The sequence below is a fragment of the Zonotrichia albicollis genome, chromosome 2 (genome assembly GCF_047830755.1).
Source record: "Zonotrichia albicollis isolate bZonAlb1 chromosome 2, bZonAlb1.hap1, whole genome shotgun sequence".
In the NCBI taxonomy this organism is placed as follows: domain Eukaryota; kingdom Metazoa; phylum Chordata; class Aves; order Passeriformes; family Passerellidae; genus Zonotrichia; species Zonotrichia albicollis.
In genome coordinates this window covers 61,204,114-61,230,833 of record NC_133820.1, presented here as the reverse complement: position 1 = coordinate 61,230,833, position 26,720 = coordinate 61,204,114, and the positions used below count along the sequence as shown (strand labels likewise).

The 26,720-nt window shown below is 37.8% G+C and overlaps 1 protein-coding gene across 2 annotated transcripts in view; it reads left to right on the top strand.

Annotated features, from left to right (window-relative positions):
- LOC113458658 (uncharacterized) overlaps positions 1–26,720 on the top strand; it is a 42,720-nt gene that overhangs the window by 4,978 nt on the left and 11,022 nt on the right. Inside the window, exons 2-5 of one of the 2 annotated variants that reach the window (XR_003379127.2) lie at positions 6,131–6,305; positions 8,137–8,203; positions 8,532–8,598; positions 13,818–13,961. Coding sequence is in view for 1 of the 2 variants with exons in the window: in XM_026790636.2 (XP_026646437.1) it covers positions 6,131–6,305; positions 8,137–8,203; positions 8,532–8,598 (309 nt within the window). In the remaining variant the exon portion in view is untranslated. The remainder of the gene's footprint in view (positions 1–6,130; positions 6,306–8,136; positions 8,204–8,531; positions 8,599–13,817; positions 13,962–26,720) is intronic. The other variant, XM_026790636.2, reaches the window with a different exon arrangement.

Below are 26,720 nucleotides of genomic sequence, written 5' to 3'. Positions count from 1 at the left end.
TAAGTGCTGTGTAAATTCAAACAAAGACTGATGCTTATTCTGAAGAGTTTCAACTGCTTGTCCTGTCTCCTCTTTCTGGAATTGCCAGAATATTGCATACTTCCCTAATATTTCACAGAGTTGCTTGAGTCTAAAGAGTTTGTTAAAGTTGGTGGAACTAATTTTGTGTGAGCTTAAAGCCCTTGCAAAATCTTTCTTGTTTCTGAATTATCCTGTGGTGGTTTTGCTTGGCTTTCTTAATGTCTGAAAAATTTATTTGTATATTAAGTAATTCCTTAGGTAGGGCTAATGAAAGAAAATAATTTGTCTTTATTAAAGTGTAGGACCCAGATATTTTTATGTGACAGTTTTTATTTGCTTCTGGTGCTGAATCACCACATGATTTTGTTATGCTAGTTGCTGTAAGAATGCATGTAGCTCTTCACCCTCAAATGGGAGACATTTTGGGTCTGGAGACCACTACCCTTTTCTAAATATTTTTTTTTTTTAAATCTCCAAACTGTTTTTAGAGCATTTTTTCTGTAATTCTTGGACCCTGGATTGACAAGGGGTTTAGGGAGTGGATGAGTGGGATCCTGGGGGTAACAAAAAATGATTACCTTTTTTCCCTCTAGCCTAAAATATCAATAGTTCAACTTCTAGCTGAAATGAAATATTGCTGAGTTCTGGTTCGCTGATGTAAATTTAGCACTTCTTTCTTCAAGTGTTGCAACCCATTGGCCTGTTAAGTGCATCTAATTGCATGTCCTCTTCCCTATCAGTCTCTCAACCTTTCTTTGTACTTTAAAATTAGAGAGATGTTCCAAAGCTATGGTAGTGTTCAGTACTTGTTCTATGTAAAGCATCATTTCTACCTTTGCCTTTAGAACAGAAGGGAATGGCTGTAATTGTCCTTTTCAGCCTGATAGTGCTTTTTCTGTAGATCAGAAATGTTATTAAATAGGCAGACTGGTAATTTTTATATAACCTGTGGTGTGCTAATGGAGAAGTTTTGAGGTGTGCTGATGTCATTCTCTGTACACAATATGGTATAATTGACAAAACTCTTTCTCTCTCTCTCTTTTTTTTTTTTTTTGTTTCGTTTTGCTTTTTTTTTTTTTTTTTTTTTTTTTTTTTGTTGCCTTTTACCTAGTTAAAGTTTTCAGTAAAGTAATTTTGCACCTTGGCTAAAACTCAAACCCAATCATCTGCTTTTACATGGCAGCAGCACCTAGCAATGTGCGGGCATACCTGTGTTGGCAACATACCACGGAGCATCTCCTTGCAATTTATTCTCTCTTCTCTCAGACAGGGTGCCAGGACAGGGACTTGGTGCTTGGTAGTCAGGTATTGCCCTTCCTTTCTCAGCTGGTATGCCAAACACCACACTTCTAAGAAAGGTTGTAAACCTGGAAATGCAGTTAGTTTTGTTGCAAACAACTATTCTAAAGTAATTTTTTTTCTTCCTAAAACGCAAAAACAATTGAGTTTATTGTTAAAAGGGGAACTTAAATATTTAGTAGAATCAATTACTTCCCTCTATTAATCAGAAAAAATATTGAAGTTTCTTAACACAAGTATAAAATAAAGATATCTAAGGTAGGAATTTGCTGGTGAAGGTGCTCTGTCAGTTTGAGAATCTGACTGACCTCTTGTTTTTGGCTTTAGAATTGCTGGCTTGATTGTTGTCTCTTCCTACCTGCATCTTTGAAGCATGTCCCTTACTTTCATGACTTTGTGGTTGAAATGGGTGCACCATCCTGTGACCTAACTTCTGCCCCTTAAACGCTGGTGGGAAATTGAACTCCTTCCGTGGATGTTGTTGGAGTAGTTTGAGTGAGTGAGGTCAAACAGGGACAGGCCCTCTATGCAACCTAGCAAACAGCAGTTGCTACTGATGAATGCTTGAGGAAGGCATGTAAACAATGTCTGGAACTGTAGAATTTAAACAGTTTTCAGTGTATTTAAAAATACCCCAGAACCCAGTGTTTTAAAATGCCTTTTGAATGGTCCTAAGACTGAGGTTAGCAAAGTTGCTAAAGTAAATTTCTTGTTTTCTACATCTTCTGCTATTTATTTCTTGTTGCTGTTGTTACCACTTAAATAGTGCCTATATTGTTTACAGTAATGCCACAATATTAATATTTGAAGTTACTTTCAACATCAGGTATTAAATATTCAAATGAAATAATTATTTAGAAGATTAACTTTATTTAGTTTGTTTGGCAGAGTTCATGTATTGTCACACAGCATAGATAAACTGTCACTGTATTTCATGCTTCAGAACAGAGGATGTTAGAGAACTAATATAAGGCAAATTTATTTTGTAATTCGGCTTGTGTAATTGGGTAACTATGTTTTTATAAAACATTTCAACATTTTTATTATTACTTGTGGATTGTTTCAGTGAGGGTTTCTTAATTGGGGGGTTTTTTTGGTTTTTTTTGTAATTAGCAATGCTGTACCATATTTCATGCATGAAATAAAGGTGTAAACTTAAGCACAAATCCAAAATGAAGGTCCTTATCACAGCAAAACTGGAGGAACAAAACAAAATGGCAGTACTATAACAGAAGTTCCCAAACTTATTCTGCTGAAGTTTGGTCACTGATCTTGATATCTAAAGGACTATTGGTGCCAGTGGGGTTAATTTCTCTTTATAGGTATTTTTTAGGTTTATAGGTATCTCTCAGGGTAGGACCTCTATCCTACATTCATCAACCTGCAAACCATCTGAAACCAGGACCCCGCCTTGTGCTTCTACCTTGCTTAGGGGTTCATCACACCCTACTTCACTCCATCCTTCTGTTATCCACCAAAATCTACCCCTGTACAGCAGGTTCCCTTGGAAAGCTGCTCTCATAACAGTACTGATTAGAAGACATTTGAAGTGAAAAGCAGGGGTGGCACTGGTTCTGAGTACAGCTGGAAGTGCTATAATGTTCCATGCTTAGGAATAATGTGTGGCAAGTGACTGGTCCCACAAGCCCTTCTGCAGATAAGTAATCCTATCAAAGGCAGTTGAGTGCATTTGATTAAGGATTACATGTGATTAGTGGCCTGCACTGCAAGGTTGAGAGTACAACTTGTATCATTAGTGAGTATTCACATATTAATGCTGCTTTGAGCAGAGATTGAACTAGATGACCTCTGAGGCCTGTTCCTACTAGTATGGTTTTTTGATTATCACACTTGTATTATGCAAATAGATAATTTCCTTTATTAAAAAAATCATTAGTTGGATAAGCTAAACTCTTAAGTCACTGCCATTATTTTACCTAATTGCATCATGTTGTAGCATGGAATTGCAAATTTGATCAAAATTTAAGATTTAAAACAGTAAGAGGAATACACTCATGTCTTTTTTATGTATTGCTTCAAATTCTTTGTATACAGTTTTATGTCAGATTGAATTCCTTGTGTGGGAATTCTTTCCTAGCATACAGTTGACTTGTTCTAGAATTAGCCCACAGAAGAGTGGCTGAAAATTTGGTGCTTTATTGTGCAGGTGTGTGAATGGATTTAAACTTACTCTGCCTAATTCAGGTACCACTAGTACTGAGACTACAGTAACGAAGGCATCAGTGCAGGTTAGCAGCCTAAGAAAGGCTTGAGACCCTAAAAACTTTCCAAAGCAAGGACTCGGAATGTGAGAGGGCATTCTTATATTAAAAAAAAAAAAAAAAATCCCAAACCCACAACCACCCCAACAAACTCCCCCACTGTATGTAGAATCTAAATATATATAGATGTTGAGACACAGCTGATTGAGTTTAATAAACAATAATCCTTCTCAGGAGCAGCGAATCATATGGATTTTCTTCCTGTGTCTGGATAAACTTTATACCCATTGATACCTCTATAACTGTTCTCATTTGGTATTGTTAATTACTTATTTTTAAGCAAGAAGTTGGTGATAAGAGAGGAAATCCCTTATCTGCTGCCTGTAAAAGGCCAATCACTTTCACTTCCATGCAGTTAGAAATGTTTTTATGTAACATTATAAGCCTCCCAATAGTTGCATTAATCTCAGTAATGCAACAACCAGGCTGTGGTTGTTGTCATGTCTTATTGGTAGCAGTGTATTTCAGGAAAACACGTTTGTGTGCTTTTATTTAAAAATACAAGGAGTATGGTAACATCTCAAGTAATGTGTTAAGGACCTGGCAGGTCTCTTGGGCTTTTAGGGAGTATAGAAAGCAATTAAAAGGAATAAGAGGTGCTAGGAAGGAGTGGAGTTATTTCTTTATGCTGCTCTTCACCACAAGGATGTTGTGGGCATTTTATTCTTTTCAAATAATGTTGATTGGATGTTATCTGATTATGGGATTAGAGTGGCGAAAGACTGAATGCTAGAATGAAGTGCTAAAGACTCCTAAGTCACCAGGACTCGATGCTATTCATTCCTTTTGTGGTTCTAAAGGATGAAGTGGCTGATCTGCTAAGAAGAATGCATCTCGTTAGGATGAGATGCTGTGCCAGGAGACCGGAAGCTGTCAAGGGCTGTACATACTGTACTTCTAAACTGAACACAAAGAGCAGAGCTGGAATTTGCAGACCAAGGACTCTTATTTTAATGCCACTTAAGTAGCTTTGAATTCTGCATGGGTAGTCTAGTAGTTCTGTGAGAACAAGATACAACAGCTTTCTATGCAGTTGTATTTTAGAGGTAATGAAAAATACCAGCTGCAGCTGGGTACTTGTCATGTGTCCCTTGCTTGTGTGTTTGTTCCCTAATAACGAGGGCATCGACTGCGGTCTGTACTTCACTTTGGTCTGTTTGTGGGTTGGTCTTCTATGTCTATCTGCCCAGTACTGGGATTTCTGAAATCTCTGAATTCTTATTAAACTATAAATGACTTTTCAGTTTTCCTTTTTGATAAAGTTTGAAATCAGGGAGTGGATTTGAAAGTTAGAAAATGCCAGGCCTAACCTAAGCAGACATGTTTAACTGCATTAATCTCTTCTGTGTTTAGCAGTCTAAAGAATGACTAAGTTGCTTCTGTCATAGTAGACAAGAGAGGGATGAATCTATATACTGCTACACTCACACACCCTGTTTAGTTCATCCCACCTTAAACTTGCAGTGTGTGGCCTTTGGCAGGAAATTGTACCCCACGTAATTTGGGTGAGGCTCTACAAGTTGTCATTTTTGATGTCATTGTGGGGATGATGACCAGTGATGCAGAGGTGGAACTGAAAGTTAAAGCAGTCCAGGAGTATGCTGTGCTGCTTTCAGTGGCAAAGCTGTGATGTACCTTGTAGTTTACACTCAGGTGACAACAGCAGCTCTTAAGTACTGACTTTTGTAGCTGCAATTAGATGTGTGGTCTTGCTCCCTCAATTTCCCTCCTGCTGTATTAGCACAGTGATTTGTGCTGTCATGCAGTGACTTGAATCAGAAAATTGATCCTGACTTCGAGAGGGGTCTGTGGCAAGCAGCAATTTCTGACCCAAGCTAGTTCCTCACTCTGGTCTAGTGGGTGGCTCCACCAGGAGATGGGATCATGGCCTAAGGATCAGAACAAGCAGCAAGAGGGTCCTCTCTCTTTGAACTGGCGTTTTACCAGAATAGATGCTCATCAGATTATGCCTCTAGAATCTGTGACTCATCTTGCCCTCAAGTAAGCATCCCAAGTAGTACAGAATACATTCTGTAAAATCAGAGAAACTTGAAGTTGTGAGAAACTTGAAGGCAGCCTTCTAAAGCTGTCTGTATTAGCACGATGGTGGTAGCTGACATTTGGTAGTTTTAGTTACAAAATAATTCATGCTGGAAGGGGTAACTTCAACTACTTGAAGATAATTCTATATTACAAGCAAAATATTCTGCAAAATACATGTATCATTATAGACACCCAGGTGAAAGCCTCTTTGAAGAGAAGAAATATATAATGTATAAAAACATCCCTAAAATGTATGGAAGTGGTGCTCTGCAGTAGCATTAAATGGAAGTTCCTTATCTGGGCATCTCTGCTTAGATGAACTGTCTGTCTGGTTTAATGAATCAATTTATACTTTATCAATCACTGCATATACATATCCTTTATGTATTTTAAATGCTATTGTTAAGTAACAAGTTCTTGAAAACTAAGTAAAGTATTTTCTGTAAGTTTAGACCAAATCAAGTTGCTTTACTTCTTGCTTTCAGTTCAATTACTTCAGATGATCTGTAAATTTTCAATAATGGCAATACATTCATTCTGCCATTTGGAGGAGCCTGTGCCACAGAATAATGATCTGAAGAAAGCTCACTCATTTGCAAGGAAGAGTCTTCATTTGGGAATTAGCACTGATGCAGCTCAAGGGTGCTTTTTCAAGTCCAGGTACGTTTTGTTTAATTATTCTTACTTGGGTTTGGTATGCTGGCATTTCATTTACATGAGCATATATGCTATGTCCTGTCAGAGCCTTTGTGTTGGTCATTTGACACATGAAGTGTGTTGAAATTAAAAGGCACATGTAGGAGCAGACATACGAGATGAGTAGAGGGAAATAGTCTGGAAAATAATTCTGGCACCATTTATTATCTCTGGAGTAGCTGTCAATGGAGGTTATGATCTTAATGACACAATTCCCTTTTGCTGCATGCTTTTTCAGACTTTTTGTATGTGTTTATTATATAAATTCAGTATTTGCTAAGCCCGAGTTGTTGTTTTGTATCAAAATGTTATTAGGTCTCAAGTCACTTAGAGGCAGTAAAAAGGAAGGCACAGTTAGGTTTTCACAGCTTGAAAAATTTTCTACTTTAAAAAAATCAGCCTTGGAATTTTTAAAAATTTATTTTATTTTTATTTTTTCTAAAGTGTGTTATTCAATCTTGGCATTGTAACACCTGACCAGGATTTAATTTTAGACTAATGGTTTCTCTATGTAGTGTTTATTTTTTTTCAAGACATCCAATTATTTTAATAACTTAATCATGACTTCACAGCACAAGTTGGTTTCTAGTAATATTCTGTATGAGAGCTATATACAATGTACATTCAATAAGAACTATTAGCAGTAAATTAATAAAATAATTGTGAATATTTAAACAGGCACTTGAATTTCTTGTGTTCTCATTGCAAACTGTGGGGATTCTTTAATTGCTGATGGGTTAGGTGTTCCAACCAGCAGACAAATAAATTATAATGTGGGAAAAAACCCAACAGCAAATGCTTCTTATCAGGCACAGTACAGTTAGTCAGCCTTTTCAGTGGTGCACAAATCAAGAATCTTTTAATGATATCTGTCTACTCTGTTAGTTAAATTATTAGTTTAGTCAGTTAAATTAGATTTATTTATTAAATTACTCAATCACTTGCATTTTTCTAGATGCATATATGATCTGAGAAGCCTTAACAATATTGTTTGTCATGCTAAAAATCCTGCTGAATTAAATGGATTTCAAATTTCTCAGGCATATTGTTGTTGTATCTTTTGGGTCTGGAAACAGAGGCTCCTGTTCTGCATGTTTTCATGCACATTTGACTTCCTGTCAGTGCCTTCCTGGTAGAGAACAGATGCTGAGAACTTCAGTGACTTAGAAAGAGCATTGCTCTTTTTAAAGTGTAAGCCTTTAGTTTAGTCCCCTCATTCTTATAGGAATCATGAAGATGATGTTTTAAATAAATGCTTTATAATGTAATGGATAATTAGAAGTCAGAGACTAGTTTAAAATAGCTTTTGAATCGTTTGTGTACTCCAAACAGGAATAGCAGTAGTGAAAAGGAGGCTGTTGCTTCAGTGTACTTCTAAAAATTGAAATACATGTCAATATAATCACCACAAACCAGAATTATCTGGTCCTATTTTGCAGTATGAATGCTATGAATAGTGTTCACTAGATATGATTTTAATTTTTTTTTTAATGACACAGAATTATAAAAACTGAGGGCTTTGGTGTATCCAAATTTATTTCTAAGGTAATTGAAGGACAATATTTATTCTTAAGCTTATTAGGTCCTGTTGGTGAGAATCTATTCCAGCTGCACATGAAGTCAGACTTTAATGGAACACAGTTCCATTGAACCCAAAGTAGGACAAGAGTAAAACAGAAACCAAGTTTCATATTATTCGTAATAATGCTTATGGTGTCAATAATATGGATATTGAGAGCAGCAAGTGTTTTTTTTTTCAGACTCTTTCAGCAGAACTGTTATTTTCCTAACACAGCCTCTGGTACAAGGATAAAACTGGGTTTTTGTCAAAGAACAGAGTCCTGTATCTGAAGATTAAGAAGGTAAGATATTTGAGATTATATCATTTCAGCAAGCAGTTAACAGTAATTTTGGTTATTTGTTACTTTGCACAGAAATATACAAAAATACTTGATTCATCATGCATCAACAAAAAGGAACATTATATTAGTTCCTTTTTGCTGGCTGAGGTTTTTTTCCCCTTTTTATCTCATCAGTGGAATTTCTGAAAGCATTCAGCTCTGCTTTCTAAATGTGTTTTCTGTGAAATCAATGAGCTAACCTGAGTGGGAATGAAGGTTGGTTTATCTTTGGTGAGTCAAAGTTAAGTTGTCAATAACTGATGTTGAAATACCATCCTTCAAATGCTAGGTCCTTGACATTCAGTGGGATGAGAATCTCAGAACTGACTACTGGGGACTCCCAGGCTACAGATCAGGTAAATAACTTCTTTGGAGGAGGAAATTAAAGGTGTCTTCTTTTTAAAATTATGATAATTAAGTAGCAAAGTGTGCAACTTAAACTATAAATATTTCCCACTTAACATTTAATTTAAAATAGACATGTCTATATTTGTGAGAGGATTTGTTAGTTGCAGTTTGAGCCTTATATAATTATCTAACATTCCAGCAGTACTGTTTCTAAAGAGGACTTCTACACTGACACAGCACATGAATGTCTAGTTCTAATTCCATTTTCCAATGTGAACCTGTGTGTAGTTGGTTCAACTACTGTGGTTTTTATTTTGCAAAGACAGAGATGTCTTCTCATATTGAATGCTTAATTTAGAACTAACAGCTTCCATATTAGAGTAAGTGATAGGGGCTCTGTTCAGATCGTGGGATTAACTTGGTTTGTTTCCTGCTTTGGCTAGTCCCCACTTTCTCCAAGAACAGGGTAACTAAATTGTGTTGTGAGAGCTCAGTATAGTTGGTAACAAAGAGCTTTAAGGTCACCTAGAACTGGTGCTGCTGTAGTTTATTTCTGCTCTTGGAAAGTACAGTGGTGCTGCTGCCTCAGTACTGGGAGCAGGAAACTTGGAGAGGAGCACTGTGCAATGGCAGCAGGAGCTGTTATGGCTCTCTCTGGTGGCTTCTCCTAGCTCATCTTCCAGGGTCCTCTTTTGCTCTGCTTTTTGGAAGGGATGGGCAGGAAAAAGGTGGAAAATAGTTCTGTAATTGTTAAAAAAAGCAGTAAGTTTTCCTTGTTAAAAACCAAAAAGTTTTTCTTCTGTTGTTTCAAAGAGAAAACATGACAGATTTGGGTATTTGTTTTTAAGACTTACCCAATTTCAACTATAGACTTACTTCCTTGCCATCTTCAAAACCAGAAAGATAATATAAAAGGATCAGTATTTTGAGATCAAGAATAAAAATTGAGAGTATTTTAAGATAAAAGATTACAACAAATCAAAGAAATACATGTATTACTTTTAAGATATTTAACTTCAATGGGCTGTTAACATCAATGAGATATATTTAGGGTTTTCTATGTTCAGTTCTATAGGCAATATAGAATGTGAGAGAAACAGCTGCATCTGAAATAGATAATCTGCTTTAAAAAGTAAGCAATAATTCCTTCCAAGCAAATGGTTAAAAAAACCTATTTAAATACAAATGGCTCTATAGTAGCTTCCTAATTCATTTAAGTAAGTAGAAGGAGAATTGCATGCTTGTAATAAGTTGTGTGTTCCTAAGTGGTAAAGAATACAAGGTTTGGGGTTTTTTTCCCTATAGAAATGAGTAATCCCTGTAATTTTTGCCACAGGATATACTAAACTATTGGGGGCAAGTTCCTGTAGCTCTTGAATTTGTAAAGTTCTAGAAAATCTGATCTACAGTTATTAAAGGTTCTTTATAATTTAAAAAAAATGTAGCACACAGCACATTCACTCTTAGAGAAGTGATGTGTTTTAAGAGACAGTTCATACCACTGTAGATAAGTTTGTTAGCACTTTAAAATAGAAGTCTCTGAGCAACACATCAGCTGTGCATGTACCTCTCTTTGTGGGTAACCCATTGATACATTAGTTTTATGGAATATCTTTGTTCCAATGTTCTTTAGAACACAGCTTCCTGCCTGCTCAGAAGGACGTATCTTAACTTGTTCTTGGGACTTGTGTTCTAAGAATGTCTAAGAGAGGGCTCATGTGGGAGCTGATGTGTAGCTTACCTTAGGGCTTAGCAACAACGGCAGGACTGGATACCACCCAACGTGCTACACTGATTTTGAGTCCCAACCTCACGACATTTTTTTGAGAGCAGGCCCAGAAATTTGTTATCCTGATCATGAACATCTAGCTTAAATGATCTCCTCTTGGATCCCAGTCTTTTATTGTTGTCATATTGAGCTGGTTGATTATATTTTTGAAGGAGGAGAATCTGTTGCCTTATCTGCAATACAGCTATGGGAGTTTCAGGGTCTTCCAAAAGAGGATATCTCATTCCTGACATGCTCACCAAGAGGAGGTGATGAAGCCTATGTAGTGCTTGGAAGATTAACTTCATTATCATGCTATGGAATGGTAATTGTGTACATTATGGAATACTGTCAAAAAGAGCAGTGAAGTTGATTTTTAAGGAGTAGATTAAGTATTGCATCCTTCAAGATGCTTTCTGTAAGTTAAAAGTATTTTAAATTAATTTTTACAGAATTTCAGAGTATTGAGAAATTATAAATTTTGCATGTAATAGACTACATTTACTGGCAGGTCTTTGAAGTGTTCTATTAACTATTTGCAATGAGATATTTTTTCTAAATAGAGACATCATGTTTGTTTAACAAGATTTTCTATATAAGTATGCCCTTCCTATTAATTTATGATAGCATGCTATAGAAGAATTGTAATGTTGAGTTTTATTTTCAACTTTTTTCTTCTTGCTGAGGTTCATCAACTAGCAAACAAAAACCCCCTACTTTCAAGCACGTCACTTTTTAACACAGGTCGATCCCTGGATGAGAACATTCATGCTATTAAAAGTCAATATTTTACTTTTTTTTTAATAACTAACGTACCTATCAGAACATGTGCTAGGTTATGGTTGCTGAAGTTCATATTCTTAGTGAGGCACATGCAGTTCACCTTTGATAGGTAAGTTACAGTTGTAGATATTTCACTTTATTCTAAGATTTTTGAGAGCAGAGATCTTATTTTAGGGGGAGGAAGAGATAGGGTGACAAAAACAATAGACTCAGCTTCTCTTGAGTCTATTTTGGAAGCTGTTGTGAAGAAGTCACAAGTAAAGAGGAAAATGCTTTCTTGTTTTATCAGGTTATGCTGTAGTCTCAACTCAGTAGTCTGCGAGTTACCATTCTTAGTGTCCCGGGGCAACACAGTAGTTAAAACTTTTTTTTTCATTTGTTTTGTCCTTTAAAGAACACTAGGATAAATTGCTAAACTTTATTCCTGTAGAAGCAAAACATTTGGGGTTTTTGTTTGGTTTTTGGTTTTTTTTTAACAGCACAGCTGGAATTGGCAGATGCTGTTTCAAACAACCAGGTAAAGTGCAGGTAGTGTGGAAGTACTGTTGTGCAGCTGAGCTAAAGGAATTTTGAGGGATAACTACTTGCCTATTATTGTCATTGGCAAGTTACAGGTAATTTCCAAAGCTGTAGTCTGGCAGAGAAGTAATAATTGCTTTTATGTGTGTTTTTCAAGCCAAGACATACACTTTACTTTTACCAGTGTTTTTACAAAGATTCAAAATTACCACAACTTGTTGCTTAAAAAAAAAAGTTTGTTTTAAAAGAAAAGGAGATATGAAGAGAATAGTGACACTTGAGTGGCATGGAGAAAACTTTTGTCAGATGAACTCCTGACAGAATCTGGCAGAAATTCAAGGTCTGGTTTGTCACTAGTAATTCCATTAGCATTTCAAAGGTTGGTGGTGTTCTGAGAATGACACAGGAGGGATTATTTTTTAAGTTAAGAATTAGTACTCCAAAGTGTTGCCTGCACTAGGAATGTTGTTACTCTCTTGCAATAGGTAAATGGACTATATCTGAGACACTTGGTTTTCTATCAGACATTTCTCTTCTTTATCTGTACTGGCATAATTAAAGTATCAGCCACCTTTCCCCAGTGTGAATAGAGCTGTATCAGTATAAAACTGTATCTATTGGTAGCTTATTTCCACACTGAAGGAAACAACCTGGCAGCACTGGCCTAATTCCAGGAATTGTTTTTAATTATATTGCAGTTGCTATGCCAGTATAAATTATTCCTATTGGAGATCTTGCACCAGATGAAAGTGACTTCAATCTAGTTTATTTGCCCTTATCTATATAGCCCCATAAAAAATTACACCACTTCAGTTTCACAGGTTTGATTTGCCTTTGTAGGCAGACTTGCTCTTTACACTGACTTATCTCCATTTATGCTAAAGGATATAAACAATGAGTGTTTTGACAATGAAATGCATCTTCTGTTCAGATATAAACCTAATCTATTCAGTTAATGCTAGAACAAGTACAGTTTACTGTGAAGGTTAGAATATTTCCATCTGGCTGTGTGCACCAGAGCCTATAGAGCAGCTGTCCCCATCCTGAATCCTAACAACTCTGTTATTCAGCATGAAGTACAATGTTTTATCAACTTTCAACTGCTCTTTTATAGAACAGTGTCTTGCCTCACTTTTCTACAATCCAGTATGTGTTACCTAAGAAAGAGTTAGGAAGGTTGAAGTCGGAATATAAGAATTTGGATCACTTGGAAATAGGGCTAATCTGCATGTGCTTGTTCTATACAGATATTGTTGAGTAGATTCAGATCATCTGTTTTAAAGCTACAAGTGAGGGAGAGATCTTTAAGATGTGGGGAGGGGATTGTGATGGGGAAAAGAACTGAAAATAAGTATAAAATCAGTCTAAGTATACTGCTATAAGCATGGGAACAGTAAAGAAGGGACCTTGCCAGAGACTAACTCACAGAAACAGAGCCAAGAGCCCAGGGACCTTTGACCATTCAGAGAACATTCACTAACTTTAATTAGCTGTTCTCTGTCCTGTGCTTACTGATTGTTTCTTCCACCTCTTGCTGTCTGTTCTACCTCTTCACTTCTGCTTCATTCCTGCATACTACATATGCTTCCTCCCACCCAATGTGCCCTCCTTACCCTGTACCTCCTTCTGTGTTGTTTGCAAGCAAAAGCCACCTGCAAAGTAGAGCTACTGTTACATTTACTGCAGTCCTGCTGTTTGTGCTGTGTGTGGACTTTTCCCCTGTGCTGTCTTACCTGTTTAGACTTCTTCTTTTAATGTGGTCAGGGACCTTTTACTGTTCTGTGTATTTGCTCTATCCAGCATAAATGGAACTCTAATTTTCATAAGTCCTTAGAAAACCTTAAGTATGGTATAAGAATAATGTTCCTTTATCCTGTTATTTTATAAAAATCATTCACAAGCAAGTGACCACCCTTAATGAGATGAAACATATGACATTCCATGGGATAAAAAAGAATTTTGCTCTTGCAGTCTTTCTGTAGGTGAACCATGATTTAAAAGTATAATGTTACAGCTGTGGTTATATTAGTGTCCAGCATAATAGGATGAATGCTTCAGAATGAATTTTCTATTTGCTGTGTTTGCATTGCACTTGCAGTGGTTTGCAAATTGCTGGTTTGTTTTCCATGTCTTACAGCTATATAATTTGCTTTCTAGAAATCATTTTGGTAGGTGTGGGTTGCTTGTCAGAAATCTGTTCCAAAGCTTGAGTGCAAAGGAAGCAGGGTACTAATGATGAATAAGAATGGATATCTTGAGGATAACAATGGATATGGCATCTTCAAAAGCAGTGGCATTCTGGTAAGAATTTGCATGTAATTTATTAAACACAACGTGATAGTTCTCAGTAAAATGCGTTTGTGTCTCTCTCAGAGGATTTGTCTGATGAAATTTTCTTCTAAAATGTGAAAAGTAGGAGGATTGCTCTATATCATGAAGTATTTTAAATTCTGAAGCATTGTACAACAACTTTACTTAGCATTGAGTTCTTGCATATAAAAATAGTGAAAACATCTTTTTAGAAAAGTTATTTTAGAGAGGGAGTTAGTGGCCATTTATGGCTCACTGTTTGTGAGCCTGTTTCTCTGAATATTTAGAACTGAATATTTTTGAACTGTCATTTAAAAAAAACAAACTGCTTTTTTTTCACTCAGAGTATATTCTCTTGTGGCATATTTCACCACTACACATGCCAATGTTGTAACAGGCATTGCATCCAGCTTTGCAGGAGATACAAAACACATAATTATTGACAAAGTAATTATAGCTGGAAACTTTTAATCCTCATATTGGCTAAAAAAATATGGCAGCATGCTAAGTTAATGATTGTTGGAAGTTTCACACCATTTAAATAATGTACACTATTAGAAAGTGCAAGTAAAAACACCAATTAAAGTTTTACTGTAACTGCAATGTAGTACAAGGGATTCCTTTTAGTTTAGTATTTGAAATCACTTAGGCCAACAATTCCCTAAGCAAAAATTTTTGTTTTCACCAAAGCAAAGTATATTCTTATCTTTGTAGATAACGACTTCTTGAAATTAACAAAGAATTTGTGCCTCTTTTCCATCCTATTCTTTGAATCCCACTGGTTTATACTGAAGTGGAACTGTTCTGTGGCAGCTGGCAATTCTCAAAGCTCCTTGGTTAAAGGTATTTTGAGGTGCTGGATGTGCATATGCTCTGTAGTAAAGAGCAGCACAGACACTGCACGTTCTTCTGCTGAGCCAGTTTCATAGCTGAGATAGCTGTTCCAGAGTGTGCTACTTGCAGTGAAGTCAGGGTTTAGACACACCTCAGGAACTCTGAATTTTGTCATGCCCTGCAGAAAGCAGCGGTGGCCGGGAGCCGATTCACAAGCAGATTAGGCATTAATCGGATAGTCTTGTTGGGCAGAGGGCTGGTGGCTCATGTCTGAGTGCTAACAGCGGGCCTGGCAGAGGCCTTAGCCCTGCTCAGAGGCTAGGATAAGGAGCTCAGACACATCCTTGTGCCAGCACAGATACTTCCCATGCACACACAGTGAGAGCAGGAAAACAGGGGTGTATTCTCATGGGGGTGAGCGCCAGCCAGGCTGGCAGAGCCCAGCTGCTCTGGGCTCCATTGCACAGTGTAGATGTACATCATAACAGGTACCTAGGGCAGCATTCATTGAAACAGAGCATCCTCACTGAGATACTGAGGGAGGAAGGACAGAGAATGCCTGGTAGGTAAGCTCCTGAAAGGTCTGTGGCCACACTCCAAAGATCTCATATAAGTACATAAGTTAGACCTAAAAAGATTAATGTAAGCAGTCTCCTTATTTGAAATTAGATTGGCAAGCAAGGTGACTAAGAGTGACTATTCAATATCCCTTTATCTAACATTCAGTTTTTCATTCTTACTTTTGAGGTGGGAGTGAGATAAAATCTGGCCCTCAAAGTACTGTGTACTCATTCCAGTGCCAAAACATGAAACACAAATCAGCACCTTAAATTTAGGGGCATACCAGGTTCCCTAGTGCACTTGGACAAATATGCATGTTAGATATATGAATGTAAACTTAGCTGCTTTGATGTACTTATAAATTTTTTTTTTGACTGCTGTGATTCTCTGGGCTAATGTAGTAAGAAGCTAATGGAGAGGAAACTAGGCTGCTCTACAACTTTTATTTTTCTTGCCAAGCTAATCTTTCACTCAGGTTCATTGCATGTCAAGTGTTTGGTTAATTATTTTATCTTATTTATATTTTAAACCAACTTTTTTCAGGGGGAGGAGTGGAGGGAGAGAAGGCCAAGGGAGTGGTGTTAAGTTCTGAGTTTTAAATTCCCTCAGATTCTGAAGGAGGATACCAGTGAAGAAAAACCTACTTTGCAATTTCCCTATTGTAGAGGTACTTTATCTGTGGGTGCAGTAGTTATAAAAGTCAAGTCTGGAGTGTCTTTTTTTGTTGGTCTTTTCTAAGATGACTGTACTGACTGGTATGGTTTCAAATAAAAACAGTTAAGTTATTGACTTGTAAAAGAGTTGACTGTCATTTTCTGCTTAATTCCTCTTTTGCTGAATAATTTCTGTGATATTAACTTCATTTGTGACACTTTACTAGGTGCAGGCCTGAGGGGGAAAATGTTATAGTTCTTTCACAATTCATTGGTTTGTGGATATTTCTGTTATGTTGTTTCCACGCTGAATGACTCATATGTTAAATGAACATGCCAGCCCCAAGGCATGCCCTCGCTGTTGCAGCCCACAGTGAAACTTGATGCCATTGCACAGAAAAATGTGGAAGATGCTCATATCCGTTTGAATCCTTGGGAAGTTCTGTGCACTTTGGACACGTGTGCTAGCAATTACTCAATGTATGTTCTTTCAAAAAGCCGTGGTATACCATGATTGCTCTTTTTCATACTGTTGATTTGCTGAGTTTGTAAGCTGCATCTGTCTTGTGAACCCAAGTTGGAACTGAGAAATGGTAATTTTTAGTTGTTTTTTTGTTTCTTTTAACAAGGTGGTACAGTTTCATTGTATTCATTTCTGGACTGTTTGATGAGAAGCTACAGAAGTATCTGATTTGCATTGCCACCTGTGCATTTTTTAAGTTATTTTGACAGATTCAGAAATTGTTTTATTTTGGAAGTTGATAGCACAGATCTAATGCTCTCCACATTGTGAAAACACTAATTAGTATTAGATTGAACAAGCTGGACCTGATTACCTTAGCTCTCTTTGAGTTTTGGCTTTCTTACCCGTTTGATTTTTCATTGTTTAATAAGAATGTGAAAGACGAAACAGATTTATCTATTGATGAAGTCACAAAAATTATCACGTTACAGAAGCTTCACATCAGAATGTTGCTAGGAGCAGGCTCTTTGATATCTGTAATAGGGAGAGAGATGTGCACTCACAGCAGTGAGAGGAAGGGCTTTGAAAAGTATATGAAGTAAAACTTTTTTGATACCGTTTTGAATCTTTAGGACATTTTGGGTTTTTTTCATGTGCCATATATTGGTGTAAACTCTAAGTCTTCATTGATTCATATAGTGAAAGTATGTGTATGGCTCCAGAATTTTTGTTCTGTGGTTTTGTTTTGTGGTTTTGATAGGAGTAAGACAGATTGCTGTGACAGGATAGATAAAACATATCACAAGGCAGGTATTTTGGCTTTTAAATAATGGTCTTGTTCTGTCGTGCATAGTATGCAGTGGAGGAGTTCATGCCAAAGTGAACAGATACATTTACGGGAAGACCACTCTTCAATATAAATTTTTCACTCAACATTACTCATGGCTGTCCTTTGGGTGCAGCTTTTTCTGTCTGTGTCCCTGCTTGTTTTCATGAGGAGGTTGTCACTGCCCACCTAACTCTACTTTCACTGATGGGGAGCTTGTCTGTCCCATCCCCTGTTAGCTTTGGCAGCAAGACCAGGCACGTTAATGAAAACTATGTGCAACTGTTAACAACATCGATCACAATTGCACAGGAAACACTGGAAGGCAATACAAGCAACTGTTTCAGTCCTGTTTGCAGTTCTAGTGCCCCCAGACCAAGTCATCTCAGGTCACTTAAGGATGTCTCACTAAAATGATATTAAAACATATAAAGTTATAACAAGTCTACTGTTTGATCTTCAAGTGGTGTTGAGGTATAGGCAAGAAGGAGGAGGTAGCAAAGTGAAAATACATCAGAAATTACTGCTCTGGCCAGCTGATGTGTTTGAAAGAATGGTGTGATGGTGCAGAGGGTGGTAATCTTGTACAGCTGCGTTTGCTTATAATAGACCATAGTAACAACAGCAAGCCAGAAAGTTTGTGGTGTACTGGTGTATTCCACATCTATAGGTGTAAAAGCTGCCTCGCTGGACTTCTTGCAGTCTTTGGCTTGTCAAGAGCCTTCTTTGTCTGCCAGGAGAGATCCTGGAATCGTGCTGGTGTCTGCTGCAGCGTGTACAGTTTTAGTCCTGCTCTCTCACTTTCCCGCCTGTTCCACATAATTTTTTTTGTTCCTGTACTGCATGATGAGGATGTGCAGCTCTCAGGTAAAGCTCAGGGGCTGAGTTTTGACTAACAAATCAGGGTTTCTTACAAGTACAGAAGGAGCGTCGATGTCAGGGACTGGTGGTACCATCCTTTTCCTTTTTCCGTGGAATCCTTCAATGCTTTTCTCTCGGGGGGATGGGGAGGTGGCTTCACCCGTGGCAGTGCTCAGCTCTGCCGGTTACCTGCGCACGGACCGTGTTGCACATGAGCCCGTCCGAGTGGCCTCAGGGTGTTCCCGTGGGATCTGTCCTCGGGCCAGCGCGGCCAGAAATGTCTCCATTGGGATGCTCCGGGCATGGCCTCGGTGCCTTCAGCCGGCCGGGGCAGGATGTGAGCGGCTCCTGCCCGGGCCGGCGGCATTAGGACCCGGCAGGTCGTGCCTCCCTCTGTCCCCCTCCCTCGGCAGGGCGCTGGCGGCGGCCCCGGGCAGCGGCGGCGGCTGGGGCTGGGGCCGCGGCTGGGGCTGGAGGGACCTTTGCCCGCCGAACAGCCGCTGCACCGGGCGGGCGGAGCGCCCGCTCCGCGTTGCCTTCATGTCAGGTTCCTTTTGTGCACTTATAGCAGAAACTTCGCTCTTCCTTTCGTGGTTATGCAGGGGATTGTGGCACTTGTTCTTCTTTGAAAACGTGCTTTGGCTAATGTTAAAATACATCGAATTTAATGCCTACATGATATTCGCACTACAAGACTTTCACAGCAACTACTATGTATCCTGCTGAACTCTTTGTAGTATCATATTTGAAACAAGACCGTAAGAATAAGAGTTCTAACCATTAAATTAGAATTAGACTGGAACAGAAGTTGATATATTATCTGACACTTGGCTTCTGTAGTGCCTGTCACAAAGTAATGGCTCTCTTAAACTGCACATTAATCATCAACAACAAGTTCAGAAATGTCTGTTTCAGTCCAGAAACTCTTATTACCAAATAAATAGCGTTGGTACTGTTTATTACCAAATAAATAGCTTTGGTACTGTTGGAATGAGCAAAGAAGTGTCTTAACAAGAAATTCCTTTACATCTAGATGTAGTAAGTTTACACCCTTTCTCCCATGAGTTTAGTTTATTGCTCTTGCCCACCTTCTGCTTAAAAGGAAAAAAGCATGGGACAACTTTGCAGGTAAATGTCCAATGAGGTATATTTCAAGTTATGTACATTCAGAACATACTATCAAGCATATAATAGCTTTAGAAAAGCAAAATGTCACTTTTATTTCAGAGTAATTTGTTAATGGGATGTGTTATTAAAACAATCACAGGTAGAAACTATACAGCTTAAAGGTAAATCTGCCAAGTGACAGTTCTTGCACTCAAATACACGGCCCATGAAAACATCAAAACAGTAAGTCACCCAAGGAGAATAATTTTTATGTTCTTAGTATCCTGGTGGTGAATGATCTGCTTTCAGAACACAGATGATGTTGCCTTTTGGGTTCAGAAGTTTTATATAGCCTTTCTGCAACCTGTTGCATTGCTTTTATTCCAGACAGTTTTCCTATCATTGCTGGCAATAAGGTCTTCTCAGACCCCCAGCTGCCCATGGACTGAAATTCCCTTCTCTACCAGAACCAGAGCCTACACTCAAGTATCACTGCATGAAGTTCATGTAGCTTTTTAAATCTCTCCATTTCTTGTGTCCTAGTACAAGCTGTATTCTCTTTATCCAAGAAAGAATTCCCAGGCAATCTTTTTGGTTCTTTGCGCTCTCTATGTTATTGATGTGTGAGTCTTCACTTTTACTGTCTCTTGTACTGTGTGATGCTGCAGCCTGTTACTTCTGCCCTGTTTACCTGACCCAGCCCCTGACTAGGTCCAACCTTGCATTAACAGTGCTAGCAGCCTCTCCTGCTCTCCCACCTCCAGACAATATTATATTCTCTTTACCTTCTCAGATACAATGGGAAAAATCAACCGAAATATATGATGCCACATCTTTATGCTCTCTTTCATTTTTGCCTATCCTCATAAAATTAAGACTCTGCTCCTTGATAAAAAATTATAATGCTATATGTTTTATATAGGTTATAATGCTATATATGTTTTTGTAATTGCCAATACAACAGGGCAGCATGGGTCTCAGTATGTGCAGTGACAATGTGCATTTCAAACTAAACCAGGATGATCTTATCAAGATAACCAAGCAGTATAGTTGTGGCATGCTAAGGACTCAGTGCTTAAGCTAATTCTAGCTGGCTTGTCTGTGGGTGAGTGGTAAGTAGTCAGTTTTTGGGTGCTTGTTAGCAGGATTTGTGATGAGAATCCTTGTTAAAATAATCTCTTTAAAAAGTGATAAAGGGAACACTGTTCAGTATCAGGTCTTTGAAAAATAGGCAAGCTTCTAAGAAACTGGCTGTGATTGGAAATGAGGAAAAAAGATGTTTTAGATAGAACCTGCAGTGATGGAGTAAACAAGTTCATAATCATGCAGTTTTTAATTTTTCATGTACTTGACTTTACTGCTTACATAAAAGTTAAATGTGTCCAAACTTTAGTTGTTTCAAAACCTTCTAAAGACAACTACTGTTGTTAATGAGCTATTAATAGTATTTAATGCAAACTGTAGGAAGAGTTTCTGTGAGATTGTGAATAAAATTTCAATAATGAAATCAATTTGCTATTCCTTTTTTACTTTATATTTTACATAGGCATATCTGCTTATCATATGTGCTTAAACCATAATACAGTTTCCCATTTGGTAAAATACCTCCTAATTTTTGAGTAGATGTTAACTATGAGTAAGTTGCTTCCTGATTTCTCTATGTAGCAACTGATTTAATTTATACTGTCATTGATAGGGACATTGTGTTAAGATTAATAACTTCATTTCCATGATAATTAACATGAATTGGTTATATATGATGTGAAAAAAACATTTCTTCTGCTCAGTTTTGAATTTTCCACACTTTCAGTGCTTCTTTGTATTTTTCTTGTGTTGTAGATAGCAAGCATACAAATGCCGGATCTGACCTCTCTAGAGCAATTACTTTACATGTGCATGCATACTATTCCTAATTTGAAACTTTCTAATTTCTCTTCATAGAATATTTTCTATGTTCAGTGCTGTTCACACTTGAACCCTGTCAATATCTTTAGTATCCTTTTGAAGGGAGAGTGACCTGTACCTCATAGGGGATTTTTTTTTTTTATGGTAAGGTCACAGCACTGATTTTTATAATCCTGTTACACTGGTTTTCTTCTAATTGTCTTTAATTGTTTAAGCTGCCTGTTTTATTATTTTTATTTTGGTTATAGTGGTGTGTTTTCATTTTCACTAAACTGCTTCAGTGGGCCCTGGTTCCTTCCTGAGGCCAAAGCAACTGGTGTGTTTTCCCAGTATGGGATGACTGATCTAATGATTGACTTCCATTAAATAAATGCGATCCTACCAGCCCCTTGCACCTGACACTGGCATGTAGTGATAGGACAAGGGTTAATGGCTTCAAAGTGGAAGGAGATAGATTAGATGTTAGGAAGTAATTCTTTTCTGTGAGTGTGGTGAGGTACTGGAACAAGTTTTCCCAGAGAAGCTGTGGATGCCCCATCTCTGGAAGTGTTCAAGGCCAGATTGGATGGGTCTTTGATCCACCTGGTCCAGTGAAAGGTGTTCTTACCCATGGCAGGGAGAGTTGGAACTAGATGATCTTTAAGGTCCCCTCCAAACCAAACCATTTTATAATTGTATGATTTATCTAATTGAAATTGATAATTAAAACAACTCCTGAAATGGGGCAAGGACTTTATAGCTGATGGCCCTTGTCTTGTTTTTCATGGAAGTTATCTTGGCCAGACCTTTAAACAGATCTTTAAAGTGTCAGTGCTTGTGAGTATGTGAACATAATACTGTGAGTAAATTCAATCTATGAGAGGCTAAATGTTAGTGACTAACATGAATTTATCTGGAGATTTTGTAGGTAGCTGTTACCCTCCCTTTGCCTAACACATTGAGTTTTATCGCACTGAGTTCCTTACAGTTGTGTCTTTAATTTGAAACCGCATAAAACATAGACTGTTTTTTAAAATGGGTTTGTTTTAATATGTATCTGTTATCTGTCTGTCATCATTTAAACCTTATTTAGTGTTTCTGGGGTCCACTTACTAATTTTGGTTAGATTAATAATTTTCCTTCATTCTGAGTAACTGAAATGACTGCAGATTTTCTGCCATGATACTTGCCCCAGTTTCTGAATTATTAACAAGTGTACTGTAATACAGGACCAAATACATCCCTTTCAGCATTTTGCAGTTAACTCTTTGCTATTAAAGACATTTATTATCATGAAATCAAATAATTTAATTCAATATTTTCCCTGGTTAGATTTTGATCAGATTTTCATCTATGACTGACTGTGTCCTCATTTTTTCTGTGATTGCTTCAGGAGTCATTTTTCTCTTTGGGCTTTGAAAGAACTTGTTTTCTGTTATCTGGAGCAAGAACTAGATTATCACCAGTAGCAGTTTTCTTTTCTATTTTCTTTTTTACATGGTGCCTGTATGACTTTTGATTATTGTTTATGCAGCCCATTCCAATGTCAAATCACCCTTTATATGAATAAATTCTTCTTGATGTCCCAATTCTTCCTGATATTCTTCTTTTCCCTTCTCTGTTTTTTTAGCTATGTTGATTTGTCTTGAGGATTTGCCCATGATTCACAGTGGGGAGAAAAAAGCCAGTGCCAGATATGAATGCATTCCAGGTCTTTATTATAGGATTGAGGAATTTAGTAAACATCAGGGTTGAAGTTAGTGCACAGAGCTGTGCACCATTCACCAGGCATATGTGTGTAATGCTATGATAATTACATGATCAGGGTCTGTCTAATGAAATACTGTATAGCGTTGTAAGACTGCTTTTGTATGATTGTAAAATAGTTCCTGTGATGCTTTGCATCACGCAGATGTGTGCTGGAAAGGATATCTGCAATTTTAATTTCTAGCAGTGTAAATATAATACAGCTGAAAGTAGCAAATACACAGAGGAAAATGGAAATGCTAGTAGTCAGGGAACATTCAAACTTTAGGGATCCAACTCCTGTAACTAAATCAAAAGACTGATTTCCTTAGGCCATTTCCACAGTGTATGCAGAGATTCCTTCACAGGACATTTTGTAGCATTTCAGGAGTTCCTTCAGCCAAATCTCTCTCAAGGAGCCTCTCTCTATTTACTGTAGGGTAGGATCTGTCTCCTACATACCACTCTTGCTTACTTTTGACATTTGAAAACAGGTGATGTGTATATAACTACTTATCACACATTTTGCTCATTGGGGCTGTAGGGGCAGGTTAGTAAGCTGAATTTCAAAGAAAGCTTTGAACAACAGTAATGCGGTATGTTTTCAGATATTTAAGGGAGTTTCCATAAAGTGTAAGGTGTAAGACAGAAAAAGGCACAAGAAGTTTTCTTGAAAATACACCATGTGGGTGTGAGAGAAGCTGGAAACTGGACTCCTGACACTGAATGGCAGGTGGGAGATAGGAAGGGAAGACATACAAGAAGCATCCCTGAAATTTATTTTTGTATCAGTAAAAAGTGGAGGGTTTTTAAAGTGTTTTAGCCAAAAAAACCATAACAATCAAATTAGACAGCATGATCTAATGGTCTTTTGAGCTATGTTTTATGAAACTTAGCCCGGTTTCAAACATGAGTAAACCACAGTTGTTTTCCTGAAAAAGATTAAGGAGTAATAGGTGTGGTGGTGATCAGCAAGGATGGACCTTGAAAGTAAAGACAAGTGGCAGATGCTGCAGAAATATCCAGGGAGAGCTGTGGAGATAGTGATGTGTTCTCCAAGTGATTGACAGGAAAAGGGTTTTTGCAGCAGTTCTCTGAGTGAATGTGTGTGATATGAGCCTGTGTTTGTCAAAAGCAAAGAGAAAAAATGCTGCTGAATCAAAAAACAGAGAGCAAAATCTTGCTGAATCAAAACATGATGATGATGATTAACCAATTGAATACTTTAGCTGATTGGGAGGATTAAGAAAAATACCATCTTGGAAATGTTGCATTGAAAGTATCTGCAAATTATGAATATGAATCTTGGGATTTGGAGTATCTTTGGGATGTAAGGTGATGCTAGAGTTACATGTCTGAGCAATAGGCAGGATGTAGCTGTGCAGCTTTGTGTGTGTCACCAACAGTTAAGTCATTCATAGGAAAAACTGTAAAATCTGTCCTCAAATATAATTGTATTATTTGACGTTCTTCACTCCTACAACTGCTTCCCACATAATATTGCTTAGAATATTTCCCCACCTGCCACAAAGGACTGGTCATTAATTGTTGAATTTGATTTGTAATGTCACAGTGGGATGCCTAGAATGAAAAGATGTATTTTGCATTTGCTGGGAAGGCACTGATCTTTTCATTTGGTTTATAGTAATGGTGAACACAGATGCAGTAATTTCCTTACAATTAAATTATGAAGTTGAGCTTTCTAATAACAATACTCCATAGTATTTCAGTAATAATTAATTGATCCTGTTCCTCAGTCTGATTCTGCCTGATGATACAAGAATTCCCCCCAGGAGGAGGAAGCTTTCAGCTTGCTTGAGAATTTTATAGCCAGGTCCCATACCAGCCACAGTCATTTTCCCTTACTCCTTCAGCATGTCCCGGAACTCACAGGTTGAGAAAGGACAGAGGAAATACATCTACTCTTGGCTAACTTTCCAGTGGTGTGTAGTTGTATGGACATGGTAGCAAATAGGTGTGAGTTAGAACTTTTTCTAGGCTTTTCTGACTTAAGCTAGGGAAGAGGCAGCTTTAGCATCGAGGAGGCATAGTCTGAAGAAAAAAAATCCAAACAGCTTTTTTGTTGTTGTTGTTGTTTTTCAATAAATTTCTGCCAGGTGTGGAAAACTAAACTGTTAGTGTATGTTTGCAACAGCAAGAAGAAAGGTTGTCTTAGGTGTTGAGTAGTTAGGTGTCCAGATTAAAAAGATAACACTTCAGGAAAAGAAAACCTGCCTTTCTTTGGAAATGTAACTCTGGCAAGGAATTTGATATTAATGGTCCATCAATAGTTTCAAGTTGTTCAAAGAAAGAGCGGTGATAGCCAGATAAGGCAGTAGATTACTCTCTACTTGATGAACATTTGTGAAATCATAAATTCATTGAGCAAACATAGCCCATGGGCATACTGGGTCCTGGGGCCTCTGCCTGCACCAGGCTGAGCCCTGCCAGCTGCACCTTCCCCCCAAGTCCCTGTGTGCCTACTGAGTGACCCCAGGTTTGAGGCTTGAACTCTGTGGAGATAAAATAACCAAAATCTGACCCTTCATTTGAAGTCCAGTGTTGTAGATTCTTTACTATGTGCCAGTTTCAGACATACATGTGGGATATAACTGGGAATTCAATATTAAAATGGGAGTAAATATTTTGTTATCTGTCCTGAGCTAACACCAATTCTGAAAAGATAAACACATCATTTCTTCACAAATTTTGGAAATCTCATCTGCCTTGCATATCTGAGTTTACGTATATATAAGTGGTCTAAGTTAGTGTGTCATCTTGGCAAAAAGGCTTCTTAATGTCCCTGTGCATGGAAAACTTTGTAAATACTACTATTTTTTTCCTATCCAGAAATAATAGCGGTTTGAGTCCTTATCTCTCTATGAGTGCTGTAAGCAAATCAATGTCCCAGTGAATTTAAGATGTTCATGTCCTCGTGTATCTTGAGTTAATTTTTAAACTTACTAATTTTTTTAATGTAAAGGATCTTGCTGCAGCTTAAGCCATCCTCTAGAAGATACAAAAGTAATCAGAGATTGTTGATTGTCTTGAACATTTTTTGGGTAGAAGGTGTATTTAAATTGATTTGTCTGGTTACATGCTGATCTCTGAAGGTGTAATTCTGCTCAAGTAATAGGAAGAATGGTATCATATTCCTGGACAATTCATTCTGTCTTTGGTCTGGCTGTCTCAAAGAGGTCATGCTAGTGAAGGTACAAGGTGCAGTGATGACATTTACAGGCATGGTGAATTGGCCATTGTGGCCTCCCAGGCTGAGAGAGAGCCTCAGGCAGAGAGGAATCATGGACCCCTTCCTGGTCTGTGGGGTGGATGATAAGTGCTGGTGTGGAAGTCTGGATGACACAGTTCCCCATGGTGGAGCCTGTGGGGATTCCATGTGCTTGTGCCACCATAAATCTGATATTCCTGTAGTGTCTTCACTGCTTCTGTCACACTCTCTTGTTGTGTTAAAGTCTGTATTTCAGTGGGCAAACCTCATTATGAGGTAGGCATTTTTTTGCTAGTCTCTCCTCTCATGAGCAGTTGAATGATACTGGGTGCATGCTACCATGGGGCTTTACTGAAACCCTGGGGAGACACACTGCCAAGCTAGAACTTCTCACAACCTTCAGATAGTCATAGCAATGACAGTTCTTATAGAAATATCATTTACTTTCTGTCAGTTTTACAGTGTTTTAAAATACAGGCAGATACCTTATTTTAGTTTTGGCCATCGTGTTACTAAGAGGCTGATGAAGATAAATCACCTTTATTGATTTTAGACCACTCTCTTTTATTAAAAATAATAAAACAAA